This window comes from Hipposideros armiger, unplaced genomic scaffold, assembly GCF_001890085.2.
Source record: "Hipposideros armiger isolate ML-2016 unplaced genomic scaffold, ASM189008v1 scaffold_92, whole genome shotgun sequence".
NCBI classification, from domain to species: Eukaryota; Metazoa; Chordata; class Mammalia; order Chiroptera; family Hipposideridae; genus Hipposideros; species Hipposideros armiger.
This window is the reverse complement of record NW_017731442.1, coordinates 2,614,157-2,624,970: the sequence shown is the minus strand read 5'-3', so window position 1 is coordinate 2,624,970 and position 10,814 is coordinate 2,614,157. Positions and strand designations below refer to the sequence as shown.

Sequence of the window (10,814 nt, the reverse complement as noted above, 5' to 3'; positions counted from 1 at the left end):
GCTCAGAGCGAGAGGTCACTACCCTGTTTCCCCGAAAATAAGACCTAGCCGGAAAATAAGCCCTCGCATGATTTTAGGTGCCAAAATATGGCACCTTGGCATACTGAATATTTTAAGCTGAAGGAGTTTGTGGAAAAGGCACCCTTCTCCCTGAAACAGGTCATAAAACCTCATGTGAGGGGTGCGTGCCCTCCGCATCCTGGAGGAGTCATGCTACGGCTTATTCTCCGGCTAGGTCTTATTTTCGGGGAAACACGGTATGTATTGATAGAAGGGGATTTGCCACAGGCTTTGCTGGGAGCAAGAGCCCTGGCAGTGACTTAGTTCTTCTGGACATCCTCTCCCAGCCGTTTCCCAAAAGTCTGAGAAAAAGGAAGAGTGGGGAGCAGAAAGGGACAAGATAGGAGGGAGAAGGAGCTGTCCTGTCTACAGAGCAGGCGGCTGCCATCCCAACACCCTCATTCTCCATGGAAACCCTCACACGACTATCTCACTGTACCCTGAGGAACAGAACCTGTTGCCATTCCCCCAAAGAATCGAGCCTTGCTTCGCATAGCCAAACCCACTTCTGAGAAAGATGGGGTGCCCTTTTTGTGTTTTGCAGGACCCCCATGTCAAGCCCATTTTCACTGGTTGGCCATCCTCTCCCTCCCTCGTGGGAGAGGTGGGCAGTGTAGCATGGTGGTTCAGAGTGCAGACTCCGGATCCAGACCACCTGACTCCAAGTGCTGGCGCTGCCACTTACTGGCTGTGTGGCCTTGGGCAAGTTAGTTAATCTCTCTGTACCTTTCCTTTGTCTGAAAATGATGATAATGATAGTCCTGATGTCATAGTGTTGTTGTGAGAATGGAGTTTATCCATGGAAAACACCTAGAAGAGTGCCTGGCACATAGCCTTCACTCAGCAAGTGTTAGCTCTCGTTCCACACCCACAGCTGCAACAGGAGCTCACAGAGGGAGGTGGGGAGTGGGGGCAGGGGTGAGGGTGGAGAGGCAAGTCTAGTGCGCATGCACTCACACATACATGCACAAACACACTCCATCTGTCTACCCACTCAGCCTGTTATACCCACCTTGGGTTTTTTCTTTTTCTGCACAAGGAAAGGAAACAGTAAATGCAGATTAATGAAAAGCAAGTTTCCAGAAAACCCCCTGGCTTTTGGCTTCCCTGTGACGTGGTTGTCAACGTGGGGTGGGTTCCAGTGGTCTAGAAATCCAGGTCACATGGAGCCAAAAGCATCGTGAAGGGTGAAGGGTGAGGAGAATTTTCTACGCCCTGAGTCCGGCAGTGGCTGTGGCTTTGTTTTTATTGTTCACTCTGTTACTGGACACAGCTAAGGAAAGGAAGCTTCTAGCTAACGTTTTGTATTTTTTTATCAGGTTGGTTACAAACAACACACCAACCGAAACCAACCTAAAAATGAATTTTGTTTGATTTATAGTTTGGCAGGGCGTGGGTTTGTTTGTTTGGTCAGCAAATATTTAACATAGGGGAACTTAATATGAAAATTTCGGTTTTGCACTTTTTTTGCAAAATCAGGTCTGGCTGCCTGCACAGACCTGCAACCCCACATGTCAACAATTTGGGAGCAGCTGCTCTGTACCGCCTAGGTCGCCACAGTCACCACCACTCCAGCCATTGCTCCAGCATAGAAGCCAAGTGTCAGTTGAGAACTGCAGGCAAATAGGCCAGCACAGGGACACCAAAACCTCCACACCTGCCTGCCCTACTCAGGTGACATGGCAGCTCCTATAAGCTTTTTGGGTTTGCAACTCCTGATAAACACTCTACAGTGATTACCAACGTCCAGAAGATAAGAATAGCACCAAGTGCACTTAATACCAAAACCAACATCTGTGATCATTCAGAAGGCACTTGGAGATCTAGCATTGGCACAGGGTCTGAATTAGAACCATGAGTGCTCTACCCAGAAGACAGTGCAGTGGGGCATTTGCTGTCTTCTTATTGGCCCAGGACACACTCACAAAGCACAAGGGACTGTTTATGACCCAAGGCCCAAAGCTTCAAAGTAGGACTCCTCAACTAATGGAGACCCCAGCACACACCAACTCTGTGTTTCTAACTCTGGGCCTCACATCCCTGGAGACAGGCCTCAGCATGGGGAGAGAGCCCGAGTCTGGGTTCAGAAAATCCAGGTGTGAGTTCCAACCCTGCCACTTATGAAGTCTGTGAATTCAAGGGAACCATTTAACCACAATAAGCCTCTACTTCCTTACTTGAAAACCAGGGATAATGATCTTATTGCATCGCAGAAACCTTGCAAGGATCAAGTGAGATAATATACGTGAGAAGTACCTTGTAAGGTATAAGACACACACATAACCACCTCTTGAGGGTCTGTGCTGTGCCAGGCACTTCACATACATGATCTCATTGATTTCAAACCTCAAAAAGCCTTGCAAGGCATGTGTTGTTATGCTCATTTGACAGGGTAGGAAACTGAATCAGAGGGGTTGTGTAACTTGTCCCGGTCACCCTGCTAGGAAGTGTAGGACCCGGAAGTGCTGACTGCAGAGCTGGTGTACCTTTTTCTCTCTGTGTGAGATTGCGTCTCAGAATCCAGTATCCGCTGCTGCTCTTGTCATCCCTTCCTCTGGCCTGATCCCTCCCTCTAACTGTTCAAACTTCTCCTTTCTAGGACTCTCTTCTGTACTTCCCAGCCCCTGGACTGATTAAATGGCCCTGGGATCCTAAGGCCCATTACTTCTGGTCACACCAAAGAGAAGTTGCAGTATCCCCCAGCTGGGAGTACCCACCCAGACTCCCATCTCCTGTGGCCAATACCCACGCTCCCCTCCACCATCCACCTATCTCCTGGATCTTCTCAGCTGTAAGAGCTAAACAACTCACCACTGGCCGATCCACGGAGATTGTATTTTCAGCTTCCCTGTGAGGAACACAAACATGAGGGGGGTCTCAGTGTTACCAGGAGCAAGCAGGAAACACAGAGAGCATTTACTCAGGTCACACCATGACTTCTCAGAGCTAAGTTGGGACTGACCTCAAGAGAACCCCAGGAACTAATATCCCCTATGTGTACCGTCCCCAGAATCCAAGTACAGACACACAGATTCTCGTTGGCTTTGCCCTGAGTTCCCTAAAGGCATGACCTAGCCACCTACCCATAGACCTTGTGCTTCTTTCAGGGACAGAGATCAGAGTGGCAGGGCCAGTGAACTCATCTGTGGTGGCTGAGAGGGCAGAATGTGGCCTTGTTGGTGTTTTGGCCACCCTACCTAAAAGTTCAGTCATCCTCAATACCTCCTATTCCTTGCCCATACTTAATTTTTTCTCCTTATCACTTATCAAACTCTAACATGCTATATCTCTATATCTATCTATTATCTATCTATCTATCTATCTATCTATCTATCTATCTATCTTTCTATCTCTATATCTCTCTATATATATCTTTTCCTATATGCACTGTTGTCTCATGCTAGAATGTTGAACTCCATGAGAGCAGGGATTTTTTTTCTGTTTAATTCACTGCTCTATTCTCAGTAAATATCTGTGGGATAACTGACTGACTGACTGAACAGGGGAGATGTGGCCAGTGGCTCAGGAGTGGAGGAAGAGGTGCAGCCTGGTCAACATATCTCAGGACTCCTGGCGGAGACAGGTCGAGCTGCCTCGTGCCTTTAGTTTCTGGATGGGGACACGTGGGCCTGTAGGAACAGGTAGGGTAAGCAGGGCTTGGACTCACTCAGAGAGGTTCCTCTTTTCAGAGAAGACCCGGAGAATGAATTCCCCCTCCTGGTGGGGCTCGTAGGTGGAGGGCACGATGACGTACTCGCTGGGAGGCAGGCGGAAGCGCTCGGACACCTCCCGCATGTTGATGTAGGTTTTGCTCCTGGCCTTGGAGGCGTTGTACAGGAAGAAGTCCTTCTGCAGGTGCTGCTTGTTCCCGTGCATCTGAAGGAGAGAAGAGCCCAAGGGACTTGAGCCCCTCGGGAGGGACGCCCTGTCCTGCTCACAGTCCCCCTCCAGGGGTCCCTTCCCAACTTCCTGGTCACCCAGTTTACAGTCATGACCTACCTACTTATGATTCCCAAGGCCTCAAATAGCTCAACATCCTTGGAGCTCCCTACCCCATTTCCTCTTCCTTTTCTGTTGTGATTCAGAAGTGAAGGTCAAGTCTATCATTGCCCCACTCAGGGTCACTTACCAGAACTGCCTGCTGGTCAACTCTGAATCACCTCCAGTCCGGGGAGGGACCCCAAGAAAGCAGGAGGGGACTTAGCTGGGGTCTGAGGGAGGCAATTCCTCTATCCCAAGGAGGACAGCACCCCTCAGAATGTGTCTGTGTGAGTGTGAGTGGGAATATGTACGAGTGTGAGCGGGGTTGGTGTCAGTGTGAATGAGTGAATAAGAATGTGAAAGTATGTGTGTGACAGTCCCTGGTGGGAAGAGAGGAGGGGCATGTTATGAGGGTGGTAGTCAGGAGGTTATACACCTGCTCTGGAGTTGAGGAGCGCAGGTAAGGCCCTCTCCTAGCATAGTCCCACCCACAAACCCCACCAGGAAACTTCTTGATGTGCCACAGACCGACACAGGACCCCCACGTAATGCTGCACACACTGCTGGCTGCTGCCACTTCTATACCTCTTTGGGAACCTTGAAGAAAAACAAAAAGAAGAGGCTCAGATTTTGTGGATCTCAGATCTGAATGGGGATGAAAAGCTTGCAAGAAGGGAATGCCGGCAACTGTAGATGGAATGCAGAGGTCTGACTCCCCATGTACCTCACTGGCCACCCCAGCCCCACTCTACCAACCCCACCCTGGGGTTTTCCCACTCGTTACAAATATCTAAGAAGTTCTGACACACATGGACCTGATATCAGGAGTCCTAGGGGGTCACTGAGTATTGAGGAAGCCAGAGGAATCCTCCGGAAGCCCCGAAAGCCTCCTCCCTGAGAAGGTGTGCGTTTTCTGGGCTGAAGCTGCTTGGGGACTGCACACCTCGTAGATGGCGAAGCCGATGGTGAAGAGGTTGGCCCCCAGCTTCCGGTCCTTCCGCCGGTTCTTCTGCATCAGGGCCACCAGGAAGCTGCAGATCACCTCAGAGTCATCAGGGTCATCGTCCTCCTCCAGGAGCTTCAGACGGTACTGGGGGTTGGTCCAGAAAGTGTCTGTGCCCCCCCAGAAAGGAAATGTGCATTCAGATCTGCCTCTCGGAGAAAGGGCAGGAAGGGAAATGAGACAGGGAACCTGTTAATCTCCTGCGTCTAGGTGCTCAATAAATATGGAAGGAATGAGTCAGGCATTTGTCTAATTATTTGGGGGGTGGAGGGCTGGTAGCCTGTACCTTTATACAGATGGAGCTGCATTGATTGGCTGCGTGCTTCTTCCTTCCGCTCTGAACTTTCATCCTCAGCCTTTGCTGATGGCTTTGCTTTCCTCACCTGTCCCTTAAATGTTGTTGGTTCCTGGAATTTGGTCCTAGGCCTCTTCTCTCACCCCACCATTCTGCCCCACTAGGCTGTCTTATCCACCTACAATTTTTAACTGCCCTCTACATGTTGAAGACGCCTGAGCTATAGATCCCAGCCTCTTGCTTTTGACTCCCTCCCTCCTTTCCTTCCTATCTCCCTTCTGTCTTTCTTCTTTTCCTTCCTTTCTTCTTCTTTCTATCCTTCCTTCCTTCTTTCCACAAATACATATCGAGTTCCAATTATATAACCAAGCACCATTCTAATCTGTGCATCCAGTTCTCTATCACACATCTTCACCTGGATATTCTACTTCCCATGTCCCAAGCTAAACTCTCCTCCCTATAACCCCACAACAACAACACGCTGATGGTTTTCTCCTGTGTATCTTATATTGTGACATGGATACCATCCACTCAGGCCCCCAAACTGGGACTCTTGAAGTCATTCTTCATTCTTCCTTCCCCACATCGCCCCGTATTCTTTCCCCTAAGCCCGCTTCCCTCCATCTGCTGCACTTGACTTGGCCTAGGCTTCCATCTTCCCTGGCGTGAACTCTTGTAGTAGCTGCTCACTTGGTCCTCCAGTCCCATTCTCAGCATTATAACACAGTATTTTTTTTTTTTAGGCGAACCCATCCTCCCACTGGTTGCAGCTCAGCAGCAGCTCAGCTTGGGCCGGGATTTGAACCACTGTTGCTCAGAGCTTGCACTCTTGAGCGAACTCTTAACCAACTGAGCCATTCGGCCGGCCCTGAACACAATATTGTTTTGACACAATGTCCTGTTTAAAAGTTACTAACCTGCTATTGCAAGCTCCTCAGCATGGCGATTTCCTTCTCAGTAAAATAGGGAGGGTTTAATAAATAATGTATGTCTGGGACTTAGTAGAAACTCAACAAATGCTAGTGAATATTATTCTACCTGGGACTTGTTCTGTTTGGACCCCTCCCCATCCAGAGCATCTCCCACCTGGGAAGTTGCGGCAGCCTCCAGCGGAGCAGCCCCTCACCCAGCGGCCCTCATTCACGGACACCGTCCAGGTCTGAAGCTTGTCGGACTCCAGGGCATCGGCTGTGAGGTTGCAGATCTCCAGCTTCGTGAAATGGTAGATGAAATCGTCATATGACATCCTGAGAGGTTGGAAGAAGAGAGAGACCCATATGGGAGGCTGGCTGGAAAAGGTAAGACTCTAGGGCTCACACAGCACAATAAAATAGTCTAGAGGAACTTGGTCACTGTCCCAGAGAGGACCCTGTCCTCCCTTTTTAGGGTAAACACTGTCAGTTCTGATGTATTCATCCCAAACTATCATCTCTATCAATGTGTCCTTGATGGGAGAGTTGGCAGCAATTCAGTTCTCCAAAAGGTTATCATGTGACTGTCCACTGGCACCCAGGCAGCATACAAGTTATAAGAAAGAGAGAGTTGGGGAAGGACAGACAATGAAGCAAGCAATCTTAAGGGTGATGAGTATCACAGATTAATCCCAGTCCTGGGAAGACAAGGGGGTCCCGAAGAAAGTTCCCTTTAAGCTGAAACTTGAAGGTAGAGTAGAAATGACCTGAGTGAAGGTGAGAGTGGCACTGGGTGAGCAGAGAAAGTAGCGCTTCCTAGGCTCAGAAAACAGCTCTGTGAAGGCTGGGGAACAAGAGGTTGGAGCAGTGTGCAAGATGGAGGGGCACAGGTGAGGCAGGAGCCACATCATACTGGTCTGGTCCCTGGCTCAGCCGTCACCGGGACCTGGCAGGCTCCTTTTAGAATCTTATCCTTTCTGGGCCTCCAGCTGGAGGAGAACAGGTGCTAGATCTCCCAAAGGCTGGAATCTGTCCAGGAATTGAGGTTTGAGATTTCATCTCCCTGCCTCATCCCTTACCCTTTGGGGTTCTCCTGGGTCCTGGACTCACCAGAACTCTCCACACTCAGTGACCTGGTGCTGCAGACGGGCCTTCTCGTCTTTGTCCACAAAGCTCCAGTCCTTCCAGCTGAAGGGAAAATGGAGGAATTATAGAAGGAAGAGAAAAGGAAGGCCTGATGTGAGTTGGGACAGGAGGTATCAAAGAACTACAAAGAAGTTCAAAGAGTAGCCCATCTGCAAATTGCAGCTAGTGTGACCATCAAAATGCAAATCTGATCTGATCCCCCTCCCTGTGAAACCCAATAATTGCTTCCTACTAGCCTCACAATTAAGACCAAACTCCTTAAATGAGTTTATAAAGGCTTGACCTTTCTCTGGCTGAATCTTTTACCCCTCGTCACACTTTAAAGGTTAGGAGTTGGGCTCTGGAAATAAACTGGGATTCCAATTTAATAATACCAGTACCAGCTATGGAACCACGAACAAGTCACTTCACCTCTCTCAGTTTCTGTTTTCTCAACTACAAAAGGGGAATGATTATCTATCACCTGCTCACAGAGCCGTGATGCGCAATACATGAAATAATGCATGCAAAACTTGTAGAACAGTGCCTGTCGTCTAATAAGTAACTGAGTTACTAAGACAAAGACCAGGCATGTAAACATCTCCTTTCTCCTGCCGCCCCAGGAAACAAAACAGCCCAGCTTATGTTTTTAAAGGCTGAGCGGTTTTATATACAGTCTCTCTCCTGAAGAGGCAGGAAATGAAGCACATCTGTGTTTCAGGCATGCTGAGGAGAATGAAACTAAACTGGTTGTCCCTGGAAAGGAAAGGGATTGAGGAAATACTTAAAGTCAGGGAATGCTGGAGGGAAAATGGAGATTCCTGAAACCAGAAGGAGGGATACAGTGGGGGAGGGGAGGCTCCTGGAGTCACCAAGGGCTGGGCCCCATTTGTCAGCAGTCTGTGCAGGGGAGGTGTTGGCAGGAAGTGGGTTAAGGCTGGACACCAAACTCTGAGGCTGGGGAACACAGTGAAGTTCCCTGTGGGGTCTTGAGTTTATGGAGTGGACAACTGATGGGGTACCAAGGTCCCAAAGCAGAGAGCCCAGTTCAAATGCCACTCCCTCCAGGCAAACTTTTTCTACCTTCCTGTCCCACCCAAACTAGGAGAGAGGATCTCTCTTTGTGACCCTCACTTGGCAGTTATCTCACTTAATCATTATTAGTGTTTGTCCATCCTACGGGACCATAAAGTCAACAGGAGCAGGGCCTGGGTCTCTGTGTTCATTTTTGAGTCCCCAGACTGTAGCATGGGACCTGGCACACACTCGGCACCATGGAACTAAGGAGTTGTCACATGGATAAGTGAAGGAAACAGTAAGGAGACAAGGACCAGCACCCATCACAGTTTCTCGTGGGAGGCTGCCTTCCCACGGAATATCCCCAGTGCTTAGACCTGTGCCTGCTATTCAGCACCTGCTATAGGTGCTCGGTAAATACTTGCTAAGTGAAGGAATGGCTGAATGAACCTGTCATTACGGTGCCCCGGGATGAGAGGTATGTTAAGGTCAGCACAGGGACTGAAGGACACACACAGCCTGGTGTGGTCCTTCTCAGCTACTGAATAACAGCGGAGCTCACGGGGCTGCCCTCCACTCAGTAAGGCAGTCAGGAACTAGTGACTGGGTGGAACCATAAAGTCAATGTTCTGGAGACTTCATCATGACTTCCCCATGTTTGTTATTTTTGCTGCCCCCAGTCTGTGGCTGTCAGTGATAAACAGTAAAGTTCTTTCAAAGGGCTTGTGCACCATTTTGGGGGACAGTGAGGGAGAGGAGAACTTAGCACTGACTAAGTACTCTCCAGACATGGTCACACTTTCTCCTCATAACAGCCCACCAGGGAAGTGCTGATATTGTTCCCATTTTACAGATAAGACAACTGGGAATTTGAGAAGGGAAATCACTTGTCCAGTCCAGACCCCTGCATTAAGACTCCCCTCCTACCTGGACCTAGCCCATGCTTTCTAGAATCTTTCCTTTCCAGACAATGGACATCAGCAAATTCTCTGGCTCCCAGGTGCTCCTGGCTCCGTTCCTAGCCCTTCCCTGGAGCCCACATCCCCTCTTCTCTTTTGTGGATCATTGGTTTTGAGGGTAATTGTAGATCAAGCATTTGTACTGTGGAGGCTTTGTACCCACCCAGCCTTGCCGCAGGCCCTGTTGTCCCTGCTTGTGGAATTCCCCCTCACCTACCCGTCACTCCAGGAGCCGGTCCACTCCACCTGGCCCCAGGGATTCCGCAGCCGCACCAACTTCACTTTCTCATCCTTGAACAGGGTCTTGGGCAAAGAGAAAAAGCTCTCACTCTCTGGGGATTTTCTGGAAAGGGAGATTTTTCTGTCGTGCCCTGAGGACTGGGACAGGGATGGGGGGAGAATCCCATCCAGGGGGCTGTCTTGCCTGGTCCTGGTCAAGGAGACTAATCTGAAGCTCCCTGTGGAATGGCATGGTGAGAGGTCAGAACCTGAGGACCAAGTCTGTGGGACTTGGCCATCGCCTCACCATCTTCTCAGAAGTGATTTTCCCAGTGAACATCCAGCCATTATGAGCTTTGTGGATGGAGGCAGGGCATATACTGTAGGGCCCCAACTAGCACATTAGGTATCTTTGTGTGAATTAGGAAAAATGTCCCTACTGCCTGAGGAACTACAGACAAATGTCCTATGTAGATGGACCAATCAGAAAAAGTGCCCCTTCCTGCAGTCTGCTGTATGGGCTGCTGCAGAGGACTGCCTAGCTCTACCCAAATATACACAGTGGGTCTGAAAAGGTTCCTGTCTCTGACATGACCCAGTAAAGGCCAGATGTCCCAGGAGCAAAACCATAATTGTTTGGCCATGAGACAACAGGAAGCAAGAGGGTCCATGAAATCAACTTCATAAGACCAAAGTGATTTCTATTTGTTCCTTGGAAATGTTGGGGAAATCGCCACCTTTAGCACTAAAAACAAAGATCAACGGAGCAGCATCTGGTGGCAAGATCCACTCCTACCAGTCCAAACGGTCCTCTCACACCCCAGGAATTTAGCCTGAGCCTTGAGCAGATCTCCTGATTGGAGGCAAGCTCTGCAGATGTGAAGGGACAGAAAGCTAAGCCCTGACTTTGGGAGCTTGATTCAGGTAGCTCCTCAAGTCCCGCCTCTCCAAACCCCACCAACTCACCTCCTCCAGCCCAGTGACAGAGTAGGCATGGCCCTTGACGAGCCCACAGGCCATTCTTGTCTCATAGTGAACTGGAACAATTGTCTGTGGAACAAAAACCAGACAGTCTGTCAGGGGCTGGGGGGCAAAAGTCCTGTAGCCTGAGACAGTTCATACTGGTTCATCTTCTGGGTTCTGTGAGGACAAGGGCTCCTCCACAGTCGGAAAGTGTGCCTCCTGGCGATGAGAAGACCCTTAGATATTATAGGAGACACATTAAGAACATCATTCTTATTGGC

At 49.5% G+C, this 10,814-nt stretch overlaps 1 protein-coding gene across 1 annotated transcript in view; it reads right to left on the bottom strand.

The window, feature by feature from the left end:
• The window catches only part of CAPN3 (calpain 3), a 17,223-nt gene extending 6,608 nt beyond the window's left edge, over positions 1-10,615 (bottom strand). The window contains exons 1-8 of the mRNA XM_019644913.1: positions 10,537-10,615; positions 9,569-9,654; positions 7,361-7,438; positions 6,426-6,586; positions 4,985-5,154; positions 4,627-4,638; positions 3,728-3,936; positions 2,872-2,908 (exon numbers count right to left, since the gene is read on the bottom strand). Coding sequence (XP_019500458.1) covers positions 2,872-2,908; positions 3,728-3,936; positions 4,627-4,638; positions 4,985-5,154; positions 6,426-6,586; positions 7,361-7,438; positions 9,569-9,654; positions 10,537-10,590 — 807 coding nt within the window. The 5' untranslated portion in view covers positions 10,591-10,615. The remainder of the gene's footprint in view (positions 1-2,871; positions 2,909-3,727; positions 3,937-4,626; positions 4,639-4,984; positions 5,155-6,425; positions 6,587-7,360; positions 7,439-9,568; positions 9,655-10,536) is intronic.
• Between the last annotated feature and the right edge of the window lie 199 nt (positions 10,616-10,814).